This window comes from Bufo gargarizans, chromosome 3 (genome assembly GCF_014858855.1).
Source record: "Bufo gargarizans isolate SCDJY-AF-19 chromosome 3, ASM1485885v1, whole genome shotgun sequence".
Taxonomy (NCBI): domain Eukaryota; kingdom Metazoa; phylum Chordata; class Amphibia; order Anura; family Bufonidae; genus Bufo; species Bufo gargarizans.
The window spans coordinates 17487655-17504781 of NC_058082.1; the positions used below are offsets into that span (position 1 = coordinate 17487655).

General features: G+C 47.3%; 1 protein-coding gene across 1 annotated transcript in view; it reads left to right on the forward strand.

The window, feature by feature from the left end:
• Positions 1–10305, forward strand: part of LOC122931324 (ecto-ADP-ribosyltransferase 5-like) — a 34554-nt gene extending 24249 nt beyond the window's left edge. The window contains exons 4-5 of the mRNA XM_044285389.1: positions 9597–9650; positions 10250–10305. Of these exons, the coding sequence (XP_044141324.1) occupies positions 9597–9650; positions 10250–10305 (110 nt within the window). The remainder of the gene's footprint in view (positions 1–9596; positions 9651–10249) is intronic.
• Positions 10306–17127: the final 6822 nt, after the last annotated feature.

Genomic DNA, 17127 nt, shown 5'->3' on the forward strand with positions numbered 1-17127 from the left:
TGGCCAGAACCTTCTGTAAGCCAGTGTACTTTTTCACAAAGCGTTGCATGACTAAATTGATCATGTGCGCCATGCAGGGAGCATGTGTCGTTTCCCCAAATACAGTACAGCCATGAAGGTGCGGCCTATGTCACTGAGCACCATGCCCAGTTGGAGTTGGCGGGGAGACAGCTGACAGGATATTTGCTGCTTGATGCACTTTACCAAGTGATCGGCAGTGTGGTTACTCCCGCCCAGGCTGATCAGCTCTAACACCACATGGAAACACTTCATTTTACACATATGATAGGAGGGAGTGGGAGTGACCCTGTGCCCTACAGCTGGGGGGGGGGGGGGTGTCCAATGAGGAGGAGGTGGATAAGCAGCTGGTGTGGAAACGAGACCAACACAAACGTGGCCTTTTTGGTGCGGTGCTGCCTCACCAGATAAAATATTTACCCAGTGGGCCATGAAAGGCATGTACCTACCTGTAACAGCAGCTCCATATGTCTATGGTGGCGTGCACCTTGCCACACTGCGAGAATTGCAAGGAGCTGCCCATGTTCTCTGCCACATGACGGTACAAGGAAGGAATGGCTTTTTGGGAGCAATATAGCTGGCATCTTCCAAAGAGGGCATGTGCCCACCATCAGTTCCCGAAAGGAAGTAGAATTCCTAAGTGCTGCCGAAACTGCACTGCCGGCAACGTGGTTAGGTGGAAGATAAGCTTGTGCACCAGCAAATTACTGGGCAATAGAGCCTATGTTTGTGCTTAAACTCCCACATGTAGTTAAGGCTGACGCTCAGCCTGTGTTTGTGGGAGGGGCCTATTTGGCGCCGACTCGCTCTCCCATCATGGACGGCGCGCTCTTACGTGACGTCCCTTCTGAGTTCCGGGTCTCCTGCGCACGCCGCCGCTCTCCCGACCTCGCTTCCGCCTGAACTTCGCTGCTGCCTGAACTTCGCTGCTGCCCGGTTCACACTGCCGCCTGAGTCGCACTGCCGTTACCATCATCTCGCCCATCTGGTAAGCTTGCGGCGCCTTTAGCTGCTCCCCGTTCTGGGAGCCTCGGCACCCGTTTCTTTCAGTGTATTCCGTTCGCCATCCTCTCGCGATACTTGGACCCAGCCTCCCGCTTGGTCTCCTGAGCAACACCGGCCGCGTCTTCCGGGCGGTTAGCTCAGAATCTGCCCACAGCATCGGCAGCATTTACCTTTGTTTTCCTATTATTCTGGGACCTGTAGTTGCATAGTTTAGGGACCAATCCATGCTACAGTCCACTACAGTCCATTAGGGAACTTTTAAAAACGGAAGTTCCCTAATGGGAGCCTGCGCTGATGACGTCATCGAGTACACCTGGAGGAGACGGGTGTACTCGATGACATTATCAGCGCAGGCGCATTGAGGATGGAGCGGCCGAGCAAGTGGCTGCCTCTCAGTGCGCCTGCGCCGACTGAATACCGTTACTGCGCAGGCACGAGATCTTGATAGCAGACAGGGCTAGCCAGAGGACGATCCCGTTCACTGGCCCTGTCAATCAACATGCGGAGGGGGCGTTGCGGAGGGGGCGTCTTTAGGATAGAAGGATGCGGCTGCTACCAGCAAGTAGCCGCCCTAATTGCTGGTAGCAAGGTAATTTGCATATTTTAAAAGTACGTTTTTAACAGAATCTACTGTACCGAAATTATTAATTAGATTATGTATGCATAAATCGCAGTATAGGGATTATAAGTAAACAAAAAAAAACGTTTAGTGGGGTGACAGAAGCCCTTTAAAGATGATACCAACTCCATAAATCACCTGCAGCAAGACGTCCCCACTAGTAGCCCCAGCCATTATTCTGTAGTAACCACAGCCTGCATATAGATGGTGGCATGGGACAACTTATTTCCTGCTAGGTCAGACACAATAGGCCTTTGCAGACGTCCCCAGTAGTAGTACTAGCCCGGGAAAGATGTGCAGCAGTGAAAAAAAAAAAAAAAAAAATCCGGTTCAACGCATCAGGGTCATCTGGTCGTCTGTCTGACACGCGGCAGATTCACGTCATTATTATTACTGGGACGGTCGGGTCTTGTCCTGTCGTTTGTCTGCCGCACAGCAGATTCATGTTATGTCATTTTCCAGAGACGCATCGGTCATTTGTTTGCCACGCAGCTGATTCATGTCATGTTATTTTCCAGAGACGCATCGGTCTTATTCGGTAGTTTGTCTGCCACGCAGCAGATTCATGTCATTTTTCCTGACACGCATCAGGTTCATTCAGTAATTGTCTGCCACGCAGCAGATTCTTGCCTTTTTATTGTCCTGACACGCATCAGGTTTTATCCGGTCATTTGTATGCCACACAGCAGATTCATGTCATTTCTTTTCCCTGACACGTATCAGGTTCATTCGTTCTTTTGTCTGCCACGCAGCAGTTCATGTTTTATTTTCCTGACACGCATCAGGTTCATTTACCGCCCTGACACACATCAGGGACGGGTTTTTCTCATGTTATTTTTGTATATTCCTGACACGCATCAGGTGCTTTTCACTGTCCTGCCACGCAGCAGGTACATCGGTTGTCTGACACGCATCAGGCCGTTTCAACCTGGTTGGACCCTGATGCGCTTCAGGGGCATTTGCCACTAGCCACGCAGCTACTTCACGGGTTCCTGACCACCTGATACGCATCAGGTTATTCGTTTTGCGCTCTTGCCTCACATGTATCAGGCACGGTCAAGTTCCTTGACTTTGCGGGCTCCCGCTCCCTGATCCACATAGGGTTCTACTTTATCTCCAGCATCTCTCAAGCCTCACCCCATGTTTTCCAGGGTCACCCCAAAGTTCTGTCTGGTTCAAATTTCGTTTAGGTGATTTCCCCCAGGTACCAGTCTCAGGTCCCTTTCCATCCAGGTCATTCCAGTTCCACGGTTTTATACGCCAAGTCCAGGTAAGTTTGGTTTTTACTACTTCGTCATTCAGGATCTGGCCGGAATCATGTATGTCGCCTTTCTTTCAGGTAATCTAGGCCAGCTCATCAGGTGGTTCAGCCCTCTTACCCCTCTTCTTGGTGACGGTTTCCTGTCACACTTTGGTATTTATTTTCAGAGGGTTTCACAGATTCACTCGCTGTCCTTACTTTCCGTCATTTATTCCACAGCATGATGTCCCACGCTTCCGATATCGCCAAGAGACTCGCTCCATTCCGGAATCACCCAGCTCGGCCCATGGAAGCAATCTTTCGTTTTGGCAGTGGACCATTCCAAAGCTAATGACCGAACTAACTAGGAGAGGCATCCGCTATCCTGCCTCGGCTCGCAAAGCAGAGTTGTACAGACTACTAACTGCTGAGCCTATCTTAGCTGCGGAAGAACAAGTGTCCCTGTCCACGATCCAGACAGCGCTGGCCCAGCTTCACTCAACTATCAACACTCTTGCCAGTTCAGTGTCTGACATCCAGAGCAGGTTGCTGGTTGTGGAGATCAGGCCGTCAATTCCGAACATTCCTACTTCTCCGGTTCCAGGCCCCTCCACCACTCATGCCCCAACCCCAGGTAGGGCCCCCAGCTCCTTTACAATTGCCCCGTCACACTTCGTTCCTGACAACATCCGGAAGGACATTTTGGCAGGTAAAGACATAAACCTGGCTTCCATACTGATTTCCACCCACGATTCCAACGAAAACAAGACCATTGCATGTGGAGACGTGTCAGTGACTCTTAAATCCAAAGCTGCCCGGTTGCACAAAAAACTCTCCATTCCGGAGTTTGTGCTGGCTTTCAGCCTATTCTGGGATATCCTATGCTCTGCGCAAACACACCGTAGGGAGGAACTCGACACCTACCTATACAGGGTCACTGATTTGGGACACAAGTATGGAGGTCATGCTTTTTATGACTATCATTGCTCGTTCTCTGCCAAAACCGCTGCTGCTCTGTCCCAATTCCAGCACATCACGGATTGGTCCACACTAGACATGGAGCTGTTCTGCAGGCATTTTGCGGGTCTCAAAGCACTCACCTGTGCCACCTGTCAATCCATCTCGCATTCCTCCGACTGGTATCCCAATTCAAGATCTCTGGACCAAGGTATAGCTTCTGCCATCCCTTCCGGTTCTTCAAGTCAGGGCAAAACGTCGACAAATGGGGCAGGCCCATAGTGTTTTTGGGCAGAAGTCAGGTCTGCAATAATTTCAATTGTTCTGACTGTTATTTAGCAAAATGCAAGGCGTTGCACGTTTGCTCCATTTGTTTCAGGGCCCATCCCCAGTCGTCTTGTCCGCAAAGATCGTATATACATCTATGACTAGCTGGAGTCAACATCGATCTACTAGCCGCCCTCCTTCTGCATCATCACGACCCACATTCGTAGTCAGTTTTTGATTTCTGGTTCCAGGGGTTCCACACAGGGCTAGTTTCCTCCCCGCAGACAACATTGGGAAGGCTCCAATCTCCGTTCCGCCTTGGCAGATCCAGAATCAGTGGACATCCTCATCCAGTCCGAGATCAGCAAGGGTTTTCTCCTGGGTCCATTTGCAGTCCCTCCCTTTGACATCTGGAGGGTCAACCCTATTGGTCTGGTCCCAAAAAAGTTTAAATAAAAAAGGCTGATATTCGACCTTCTGCTCCTCATGCTTCCAGCACACCTAGTTAAATTCTGCTCATATCCTTCTGAGGACTTCTCCATGCAGTACTCTTCCTTGGATGAAGCCATTCGAGTTGATTCTCCAGCTGGGACTCAGGCACTTGGCTTTCCAAGGCAGACATTGCCGACGCCTTTAAACTTCTTCCAGTTTCACCTCAATTATGGACGTTTCTATGGCATCAAGTGGAGGGACACTGTACTATTTTGCAGACAGATTGACTTTTGGATACCCAAAGAGCAGCCCTGGCTGTTTGATCAATTCGCCATAGGCTCTCCACTGGGTCTTGGTCATCACGGAGGATTGCTCCAGGGTCATCCACTACTTTGATGACTTCCTGTGATCGATACACATCAGATCCAGCACCCAATCAGCTCCCAGGGACTTCTCGACATATTTTTCCGAAACTAAATGTCCCGTTACCCCGGCAACAAAGTTGAAGGTCCTCTCAGTAATAACCTTCCTGGGGATCCTCTTCGAACACTAGGTAAGATGTGAAAGCCAGATTGTACGACGACAAAACTCAAGACATCCCAAGATCCATCAGGAAATCGGCTCACGGCCAGGACCTTCGCCAAGGTTGAACTCCAGTCACTTCTGGGAATGTTAAATTTCGCCTCTAAGATCATGACTCAGGGGCGGGTTTTCATTTCCAGATTGCTGCAACTTTTACCTGCTGCCTTGGATCAGGACGCTTTGATCCATCTCGATGCCGCCGCAACGGCCGATCTACACATGTGGCACCATTTCCTTTCGAACTGGAATGGCATCTCCCTCTTCGTCCCTTCGTGGGACCATAATTCTCCCACAGTCTTTTCCGACGCAGCAGCTTCAAAATGGTTTGCAGCCATATTTAACAACCACTGGTTCGTGGGTCCTTGGCCGCCTCAGATTTCTTCCGTTCAGAGTTCCATCAAATCCTCTCCACTTCTAGAAATCTATCCCATCGTCGCAGCTGCCCAGATCTGGGGGGAGATTTCGAGGAATAAGCCAGTCATCTTCGTCACAGACAATCAGGCAGTCATAGAAATCCTCAGCAAAGGCCGTTCCTCTTCTCCAAAAATCATGCCTTTTGTCCGCAGACTAGTGTGTCTTGCGTTACAGTATAATTTTCATTTCTCATGTAGGTTCATACAGGGTTTAGCAAACACGGCGGCCGATGCCCTCTCCCGTTTCAACTTCCCTGTCTTCTTTCAGGTAATGCCAGACGCAGATCCATCAGGGATCCCTCCACACACCCTCGAGACACTGACGATGGATTAAGTAAGCATGTCAGAACGGCTAAGTCACTCATCCATAACTCCTTATCCCTCAATACAGCCAGGAACTACAAGACAGGGTGGGAAACCTTCATACAATTCTCCCTCAGACATCCACAAGAACAATTGGACAACTTATGTCATGGCATTCCTAGCTTATTGTCACACAGACCTTCACCTATCATTCAATACCATCAAATTATACCTGGCAGGGGTACAACATTTTTTCACTTTAGATCACCCAGCAAGCCTGTCATATTTTCGTCTCAAGCCATAAAATCCACCCTGAGAGGGATTCAAAAGAACAGCAGCAAGACAGAGTCCCGCAGGAAACCGGGGCAATGTTCAGGGCCTTTTCCACCTCCCTAGACAATGATCCTTTCAGGCCATAGAAAAAAATAGTGATCAAAGCAGCCATGTACCCCTGTTTTTACAGGTTCTTAGAGCCTGGGGAATTCACCAGCTCTCCTGGACACGCAGGCCTAACTTTAGATCAATTAGCCTGGCAGCAGACGCATTGCACCCTATCACTCCACTCCACCAAAACTTCTCAAGTGGGACCGCCAGTCAAAATGTGCTATTACCAGACCTTCAATGACTGGTGCCCGGTTGCCGTGTTCAAAAAGCTATTAGCCACCTCAAAAGATCCTACGCCGGGCAGCCCTCTTTTTACCTTAAACTCTAAACATCTCAACGGCATCACAGTTTGTTCACCACATCAGAATCTTAGCTTCCGGACTAGGGTTCGACGTCAAGGCCATTTTGGGCCATTCGTTTCGCATAGGGGCGGCATCCGCAGCATCAAGTCACGGGGTCCCAGCGCACGTCATCCAGAAAATTAGCAGATGGCAATATTCCTGTTTTACGTACTACGTTCCAAACCCACAGGTCGATATTGCCAAAGCCTTCACCAGCTTAGCTCTATGAGTTCCGCATTAATCTTTCCTACCCGATTAATTTTTGTCCCTCATTTAGCTCGCACACGGCCATGGCTTCTGGCATACCTCAGCCATTTAGCCAAGTCACTCCTCCCCAACTTGGTTCATCCACTCTGTTTCCCACCGTAGCCAGGACCACAAACTATTTTAATCCTGCAGATCTTGCACATTGAATTGAGAAAAACTGCCAGAAGAGAGATACTTGCATAGAGCTATCGGCAGCAGAACTCCCCATCTAAGCGTCTTCTTCTGGTCACTCAAGTATCTGGCAGAGTCTCCTCTTCTAAGCACTGTTCCATAACTGCAGAACACTAGGGTCTGTGACTGCTCTCCTTATATACAGTTTCTAGCTGAACTCGAACCTTCTAGCTGGAGGGGTGGAGTGGAGAAACAATGTTACCATCGATTCGCACGTTGACTAAAAACATCCGGGAGGTGGTTCTATATCTCTGAATGGACGGTCCAGAACGTCCATTCAGAGATGGCAGCTGCACGCTAATCATGCTATGCGCTTCGTGTTCCAGACTGCCGGGGCCGGAGAGTGCAGGAGCTGTTGGGTCTTTCACAGACCTCGATCAGCCCTGCACTGAGGCTGTACAGTGCAGTATTCTGCTGTACAGCCTCTCTGGGGGGTGTATTTCCCCTGTAACTGGGGCTACTATGTCAGCCCCAGTTACAGGAGAAATCAATAGTGAAAAAAAAAAAAATAAGTGAAGTTAAATGTCCCCTAGAGGTCTTGTATGACCTTATGGGGGATGAAAAGTGTGAAATAAAATAAATAAAAATAAAGTGTTAAAATAAAAAAAAGGTCTCACATGTAAAAAAAATCCCCAAGTAAGGCCGAATGCACACGGCCATGTTCCGCGGCCGAGAGCGGTCCGTGGTAACACGGCCTGGATTCATGTTCAGAGCAGGAGCGCACTGCGTCATTGGTTGCTATGACGCTGTGCGCTTCATGCCTCCGCTGCTGTTGCCGGTGCGTCACATTAGTCGCATGCCGTGCGCTCGCTTCTCTTGGAAACGTCACCACCAGTTCTGGTGTACTGAGTGGTATAGTACAAAGCACACACAAAAATTTAAATTAACTAATTCTCAACCGGCCCATATTTCAGGGATATGATAAGACAGTGATAGCCACATGTATCTCTGGTCCAACTGGATACACATGAGGGCACTAAACTGATTCCCTGCTTCAAGTACTTTCATGGGTGAAATACCATGATAGGAATCTATATGAATCCATGCTCAATGTAACTACATCCCTGAGTTGTTGCCAGTAATAAGCAACAGTGGATAGTTACATATATGAGAAGAACAAATCTATCCAACATCTCACTGTATTCTGAAAGTTTTAATACTAGATGTTCCTTATAGAATTTAAGTATCACGATTTTAGTAATGAATGAATAAAGACATATTTTATCATTAGTTAGAGACCCCTAAAGGTATTTTTTGGTCTTTTGACCACATGATCCATAGATGTGGTAAAACACAACTTTGTGCTTAGTTGTAGTGGTCCAGGTGCTTGAGGCTTCTCCCAGTCACCTGGTCACTAGGTGCTATGACTGTTGCTATCTTCACTAGATTTGCTCTATATATAAGTCTACACTGGTCTGTGCTAGACAGCTTCTGATGATTCCTCCTCCAACCTCCCTCAGCCTGGCCACTGCCAAGGGGCTAAAGTGGTAGCTACATGGGGAACTTTCATCAGACTCTTCTCACTCTGAACGGACTCTCTCCTCACTCTCACTACTCACTTCCTGTCCCTTTTAGAGGAGAACGTACCAGCACCATCTAGTGATGACTGGTGTGAAGTGGTGGTTACCAGCCTGTTAATAGGAATTTACAGCTTTACATATTGCATTGGTGACATTACTTTACATTTCAGGCACAGTTTTTAGTAGAGATCAGGCAGAGGTCAGAATGGTCAGCGGATAGCTATATGAGCTTAATTGTCAAATTTAGAGAGAATGTCCTTAATCTTCAAATACACTTTAGGCAAATTCACGCTGAAAATGAATGGGCTTATAAAATTGGGCTTTCTAAGGTGGGTTTGGGGTGATTTTGTTGAGCGGGTTTGCATGTCCTGAACTTATCAACAAAAATGTTTGTAAAGAGTCAGCGAAGCTCAGAAAACGAGCCGGGTTGTTTATGTCGAAACAAAGCTGAATCAGTCTTGGCGGACCTAATGGACTGTATTGTTCAGGCCCAGAATGGAGGGAGGAAGACCCTAATAAATCCTGGGACATCCAGACATTAGCTCTGGCTCTTTAAGAAGCTGGATTTTGGCCAATACATTTAGGGTGGCACCGGACAGAAGGAGAGAGCAGCGCCCAGAAACACTCAACAACATCATAGTGGGCTTCTTGGAGGCCTCAGGACTAAAGTGGCCTTACTGAGTGCAGTTCAGTGACTTCATCATACTCCTCAGTCACCACACAGCTTCCTGCGGAATACGGGGTACACAGCCCTGTAACTATATTGGTATTAGTTAATGGGCACCACTGTGCAGAGATAGATTTTATGTCACATTAGATCATGTGCATTTAGTAAACCCCTCAGCCCAGAGATTCTGCCAATATCAGTCATTTGTGTAAATGAATCTTCAGGCGCTCAGGTGCTGCACAAACCAACACCATGCAGCATCATTATTATACAGCCTACAAAATGGCCTCCAGATTACTCCTCCATAGCTGGTCAGATAGTGGTGGTCATGCCTCAGTAGTGCATGACCGTCACTAATGTCACACACATGGAGGCAACTAATCACTGTTTGTGTTTCTTTCTTCTTTCAGGAACTAAGAATCAAAACTGCACCTACTACCCTCCATCATCATCATCATCATCAGGTGAGGAGCTCTTTCACTTCTGATTCCTCACACTAAGGCCTCATGCACACGAGCGTTCCGTTTTTTGCAGTCCACAAAACGCGGATCCGCAAAACACGGAAGCCGCCCGTGGTCCTTTTGCAATTTGCGGAACGGAACAGGCGGCCCATTGTAGAAATGCCTTTTCTTGTCTGCAAAACGTAATGTTCTATTTTTTTGCGGGGCTACGGAACGGAGCAATGGATGCGGACAGCACACCGAGTGCTGTCCGCATCTTTTGCGTCCCCGAACAAAGGTCGTGTGCATGAGGCTTAAGGGCTTACACACGTCTGTTGCCACCGACCATGTACACCCATTCTATTTTCTTGTGGTGCAGATAGATCACGGAAACCACAATACACTGAACATTCGTGTACATGAGCCCTAAGGTTGTGTTCACATGTTGTGTCGTCTTGAATGGAATGCTTGTTGCTGAAACACACAATAGTCTTTTCTATAAGTCCACGTGACTGTTGCATTTCCTGGACCGACAGCTGCTCAGCCCACCTGAACTCACCTCATCATAGTGACCTGTGCAGGATGACCACCGGTCTATGATCTTGTTCTCGATTGTGTTGTAGAGAGTAGACCTGCGGTCAGGTATCTCCCACCATTGGGGGTGTACCACACCAAGTAGAAGTTCTTATCTGCTGATCTGTGGTGCAGCTTTTAGGACTTATTGTCCTGACCTTGTACTGTCGCTCCTCCAGGATTGGAACCAAGCAAAGTCATTAGTTATTGCATTAGCACATTTATACCTTGTTTAGTAAACCTTTATCTTATCTGTTATACATAACGGTAGGCAGGCCACATGATGGTAGGCAGGAAGGCAGCAACGGTGGCAAGATGGGGCACCGTCAGCAAGGCCAGATTTATTCATCAGGCACAGCTGCAGGAGTGTGACAGTCCTCCCGAATCTAGGCTTGGTTCATTTTGAAAGGTTTCCCTCTCTTTCCATATTCTACACAATTTTTCTTCTGTCCCTTACACTAGAGATGTCGCGAACATAAAATTTTCCATTCGCCAACGGCAAACGCGAATTTTCGCAAATGTACGCGAACCGGCGAACCGGGCGAACCACCATAGACTTCAATAAGCAGGCGAATTTTCAAACCCACAGGGACTCTTTCTGGCCACAATAGTGATGGAAAAGTTGTTTCAAGGGGACTAACATCTGGACTGTGGCATGCCGGAGGGGGATCCTTGGCAAAACTCCCATGGCAAATTGCGTAGTTGACGCAGAGTCGGGTTTTAATCCATAAAGGGCATAAATCACCTAACAATCCTAAATTGTTTCGAATAACGTGCTTTAAAACATCCAGTGTGTGTATACGATCAGGTATGATGTTGTATCGATCAGGTAGTGCAAGGGTTACGCCCGCTTCACAGTCCACAGTCCACTCCCCGTTTAACGCACCGCAAACAACCGCAAAGAGTCCATTTGCACAACCGCAAACTCCCCATTTGTACAAGGTTGCATACCAAGCTAGCCAGGTCCTGTTCCTTGTCCTCACTAACGTCATTGAAGGTCTCTTCTTCCACCCTGCCACCTACAACACCGAGGGTCCCTGAAAGGTGATAACAAGCCCCTGGGACGCCTGCTGTGGTTGGTCTTCCATGTCCTCAAAGCCACCTTCCTCCTCTGACTCCTCTTCTTCAGACACCTCTCTCTGCGTTGCCGCAGGTCCAGCAATCAATGACAACAAGGCTGCTTCTGGTGGTGATGGTGACCACAACTCTTCCTCTTCATGCTCATCTATGGCCTGATCCAGCACTCTTCGCAGGGCATGCTCCAGAAAAAACGCATATGGGATGAGGTCGATGATGTTGCCTTGGGTTTGACTGACCAGGTTTGTCACCTCCGCAAAAGTACGCATGAGCCTACAGCCATTGTGCATGAGCGTTCAGTAACGCGGCCAAAAAATACCCAGCTCCGCAGAGACTGTCCTCTTTTTTTTTAATTGAAAAAATCTGTTCTTACCAGTTTAATCTCTGTTTTATCCCCTATCAGGGGCCGGTGTGTGGAATAGATTCTAGGAACCGGGAGATGGAAAAAGATGCTAGGTCGGTCCTCTTACTTCCAATTTGGGGCACTGCGCTTATGGCTTGCAATGTACTGTGCCACCAGAAATGAATGGTGTGTTTAAGTAGTACTATTCCTATCAGTTTAATCCCTGTTACCTCCACTATCAGGGGACGTGTATGGAATAGATTTTAGACAACCACAAAGAGTTGTCAATAGTTGACACACTCATGACATAAATTTTATTCCTCTATGCGTCAATCTTGGTGTAGTGATGACTGTGCTCGTGCGCATGTTTGGGAGATTGCAGGCAATGGGGTTTTTTCAAAGCCTATGGTCGTGCTGAGGTAGTTCAGTGACAGTTAAGTGACCCAGAAAACAATGAATCTGCAGTGTGGGCCCATTGTTGGCCTAGTAGACTTTAATGATCGCCTTAGATGATCACAAAGAAAATTAATGTTTTTTCTATGCAAAATTATCCAGCCGATCGCTTTTGGTCTGTTCACAATGAAGCAACGACCATATCATCTGGGATGTGCCAACATTGCCATTGCCAACACACTCATAGAGGTGATCGCTTCATTGTGATACGCAAGCCTTTTCACCACAAGGTAATGATCACGAAGGGGAATACCTCCTGCTGCACTGAAGGTCCTTTTTGACAGGACACTTGAAGCGGGGCAGGCCAGAAGTTCTATCGCAAATTGGGATAGCTCAGGCCACAGGTCAAGCCTGCACACCCAGTAGTCAATGGGTTCATCGCTCCTCAGAGTGTCGATATCTGAAGTTAAGGCGAGGTAGTCTGCCACCTGTCGGTCGAGTCGTTCTCTGAGGGTGGATCCCGAAGGGCTGTGGCGATGCGTAGGACTTAAAAAGCTCTACATGTCCTCCATCAACAACACATTTGTAAAGCGTCCTGTCCTTGCCAGCGTGGTCGTGGTAGGAGGAGGATTACTTTCACCTCTTCCCACGTTAGATTACCGTTGTGCTGAGACATAATCCTTATACGCTGTGTAAAGCATACTTTTTAATTTTGTTTGGAACTGCTGCATCCTTTCCGACTTCCGGTAATTCTTTAACATTTCAGGCACTTTCTGCTTACACAGGGGGTCTAGTAGCGTGGCCACCCAGTACAGGTCGTTCTACTTCTTCCTTTTTATACAAGGGTCCCTCAACAGGCATGACAGCATGAAAGACCTCATTTGCACAAGGTTGGATGCCGAGCTACTCATGTCCCGTTCCTCGTCCTCACTGATTTCACTGAAGGTCTGTTCTTCCCCCCAGCCACGTACAACACCACGGGTACCAGATAGGTGACAACGAGCACCATGGGATGCCTGCTGTGGTTGGTCTTCCTCCTCCTCAAAGCCACATTCCTCCTCTGACTCCTCTTACTCAGACTCCTCTTCCAGCGTTGCCGCAGGTCCTGCAAGCGATGCTGATAAGGCTGTTTCTGGTGGTGATGGTGACCATAACTCTTCCTCTTCATGCTCATCTAGGGCCTGATCCAGCACTCTTTGCAGGGCACGCTCTAGGAAGGAAACAAATGGGATGATGTCGCTGATGGTGCCTTTGGTGCGACTGACTAGGTTTGTCACCTCCTGAAAAGGACACATGAGCCTACAGGCATTGCGCATGAGCGTCTAGTAACGTGGCAAAAAAATTCCCAGCTTTGCAATGATGGCATTCTGGTGGTGGCAACAGCATGCGTTGATTGGCGTGCTGTCTGGCTGACCCCGGGTGCCGATACATGCTGTCTGACTGTGCCACTAGCTCCTTGCGACGACCTCCCCCTGCTTCCAACTCGTCTCCTCCTTCTCTCTGTCTCCCCTTCTGAATTTTCCCCCTGTTCTTCTTCTCTTCGAGCAGGCACCCACGTGACATCTATGGACACATCGTTATCATCAACGCTTCACTTGTATCTGACACTTCAGCAAAGGAAGCAGCAGCAGGTACAACATCATCATCATCATCACACTGTACGTCCATGTGTGTAATGCTGCCTGACTGAGACATATCCCTGTTATCTCCATCCTCTGGCAATAATGGTTGCGTCACTAATTTCATCCAACTGATGTGTAAATAACTCCTCTGACAGATCAAGTGAAGCAGCTGTGGTGCTAGTGTTGGTGGTGGCGGCAGGCGGGCGAGTGGTAACTTGAGAGTTGCCCGAAGCTGAGCTGGAGGAGGATGGCGCGTCAAGGTTCAGAGCGGAAGCTGTAGAAGATTGGGTGTCCTGGGTTAGCCAGTCAACTATGTCCTCAGAACTTTTCGAGTTCAGGGTACGTGGCCTCTGAACACTGGGCATTATTCTAGGGCCAAAGGGAATCACAGCACCACGACCACGACGGCCCCTGCGGGGTGGCCTGCCTCTGCCTGGATTTTTTTTTAGATTAGTTTAGTTGTACTATGCGTGCAAGCTGCTGTGACACCAGATATGAGTGGCACTGGTGGCACTGCAGAAGTTGCCAGAGTAGACGCTAACTGCTATTATATTACAGTCAAATTAAATTTTTAAATTTTTTTAAATGCAAGTAACTGTGACACCAGATATGAGTGGTGGCACTGGGCAAGTGGGCACAGTATACGCTGTGAGCCTGACACACACGCTGGCAGCAACTGCAATTAGATTACAGAGGAAAAAATAAATAAAAGCAGACTGATGTACCAGCCCTAAGAAGGGCTTTTTGGGGTGCTGTCAGGACACTGTCCTTACAGCAGAGATCAGATGAGTCTGTGGACACAGAACACTGCCCTAGCTAACGCTTTCCCTATTGAATCAGCAGCAGCAGCAGCAGCACTGTCCCTCCTCTCACTGTGAATGCAGCTTCCGAATGAATCTAAAATGGATGCTGTCCAGGAGGTGGGAGGGTCTGGGAGGGAGGGTCTGCTGCTGATTGGCTGGAATGTGTCTGCTGACTGTGAGGTTCAGGGTCAAAGTTTGCTCAATGATGACGGGTAGGGGGCGGACCGAACATCGCATTATGTTTGCCCGCAGCAGCGAACGCGAACAAGCTATGTTCGCCGGGAATTGTTCGCCAGCGAATAGTTCGGTACATCTCTACCTCACACTAGAACAGAAGCTTGATTGTGACTGTAGACTGTCCACGTCCTCTCAGGGTCATGGTCCCTCTTCTTCCTCCCTCATGCCGATGTGCAGTAAGATGGTGGTGTATGACTTTTTACTGGATTTGTCAGAAGTGAAAAGCTTTGGGTTTGTCTGGCAGGCAAAACACCGGGTGTTTTTAACCACTTCAGCCCCGCTAGGTGAAACCCCCTTCATGACCAGAGCACTTTTTACACTTCGGCACTACACTCCTTTCACCGTTTATCGCTCGGTCATGCAACTTACCACCCAAATGAATTTTACAACCTTTTCTTCTCACTAATGGAGCTTTCATTTGGTGGTATTTCATTGCTGCTGACATTTTTACTTTTTTTGTTATTAATCAAAATGTAACGATTTTTTTGCAAAAAAATGACATTTTTCACTTTCAGCTGTAAAATTTTGCAAAAAAAACGACATCCATATATACATTTTTCGCCAAATTTATTGTTCTACATGTCTTTGATAAAAAAAAAATGTTTGGGCAAAAAAAAAAATGGTTTGGGTAAAAGTTATAGCATTTACAAACTATGGTACAAAAATGTGAATTTCCGCTTTTTGAAACAGCTCTGACTTTCTGAGCACCTGTCATGATTCCTGAGGTTCTACAATGCCCAAACAGTAGAAAACCCCCACAAATGACCCCATTTCGGAAAGTAGACACCCTAAGGTATTCGCTGATGGGCATAGTGAGTTCATAGAACTTTTTATTTTTTGTCACAAGTTAGCGGAAAATGATGATGATTTTATTTATTTATTTTTTCTTACAAAGTCTCATATTCCACTAACTTGCGACAAAAAATAAAAATTCTAGGAACTCGCCATGCCCCTCACGGAATACCTTGGGGTGTCTTCTTTCCAAAATGGGGTCACTTGTGGGGTAGTTATACTGCCCTGGCAATTTAGGGGCCCAAATGTGTGAGAAGAACTTTGCAATCAAAATGTGTAAAAAATGACCGGTGAAATCCAAAAGGTGCACTTTGGAATATGTGCCCCTTTGCCCACCTTGGCAGCAAAAAAGTGTGACACATCTGGTATCGCCGTACTCAGGAGAAGTTGGGGAATGTGTTTTGGGGTGTCATTTTACATATACCCATGCTGGGTGAGAAAAATATCTTGGTCAAATGCCAACTTTGTATAAAAAAATGGGAAAAGTTGTCTTTTGCCAAGATATTTCTCTCATCCAGCATGGGTATATGTAAAATGACACCCCAAAACACATTCCCCAACTTCTCCTGAGTACGGCGATACCAGATGTGTCACACTTTTTTGCTGCCAAGGTGGGCAAAGGGGCACATATTCCAAAGTGCACCTTTCAGATTTTGCAGGCCATTTTTTACACATTTTGATTGCAAGGTACTTCTCACACATTTGGGCCCCTAAATTGCCAGGGCAGTATAACTACGCCACAAGTGACCCCATTTTGGAAAGAAGACACCCCAAGGTATTCCGTGAGGGGCATGGCGAGTTCCTAGAATTTTTTATTTTTTGTCACAAGTTAGCGGAAAATGATGATTTTTTTTTCTCTTTTTTCCTTACAAAGTCTCATATTCCACTAACTTGCGACAAAAAATAAAAAATTCTAGGAACTCGCCATGCCCCTCACGGAATACCTTGGGGTGTCTTCTTTCCAAAATGGGGTCACTTGTGGCGTAGTTATACTGCCCTGGCAATTTAGGGGCCCAAATGTGTGAGAAGTACCTTTGCAATCAAAATGTGTAAAAAATGGCCTGCAAATCCGAAAGGTGCACTTTGGAATATGTGCCCCTTTGCCCACCTTGGCAGCAAAAAAGTGTGACACATCTGGTATCGCCGTACTCAGGAGAAGTTGGGGAATGTGTTTTGGGGTGTCCATTTTACATATACCCATGCTGGGTGAGAGAAATATCTTGGCAAAAGACAACTTTTCCCATTTTTTTATACAAAGTTGGCATTTGACCAAGATATTTTTCTCACCCAGCATGGGTATATGTAAAATGACACCCCAAAACACATTCCCCAACTTCTCCTGAGTACGGCGATACCAGATGTGTGACACTTTTTTGCAGCCTAGATGCGCAAAGGGGCCCAAATTCCTTTTAGGAGGGCATTTTTAGACATTTGGATCCCAGACTTCTTCTCACACTTTCGGGCCCCTAAAAAGCCAGGGCAGTATAAATACCCCACATGTGACCCCACTTTGGAAAGAAGACACCCCAAGGTATTCAATGAGGGGCCTGGCGAGTTCCTAGAATTTTTTATTTTTTTGCATAAGTTAGCGGATAATTGATTTTTTTGGTTTTTTTCTCACAAAGTCTCACTTTCCGCTAACTTAGGACAAAAATTTCAAT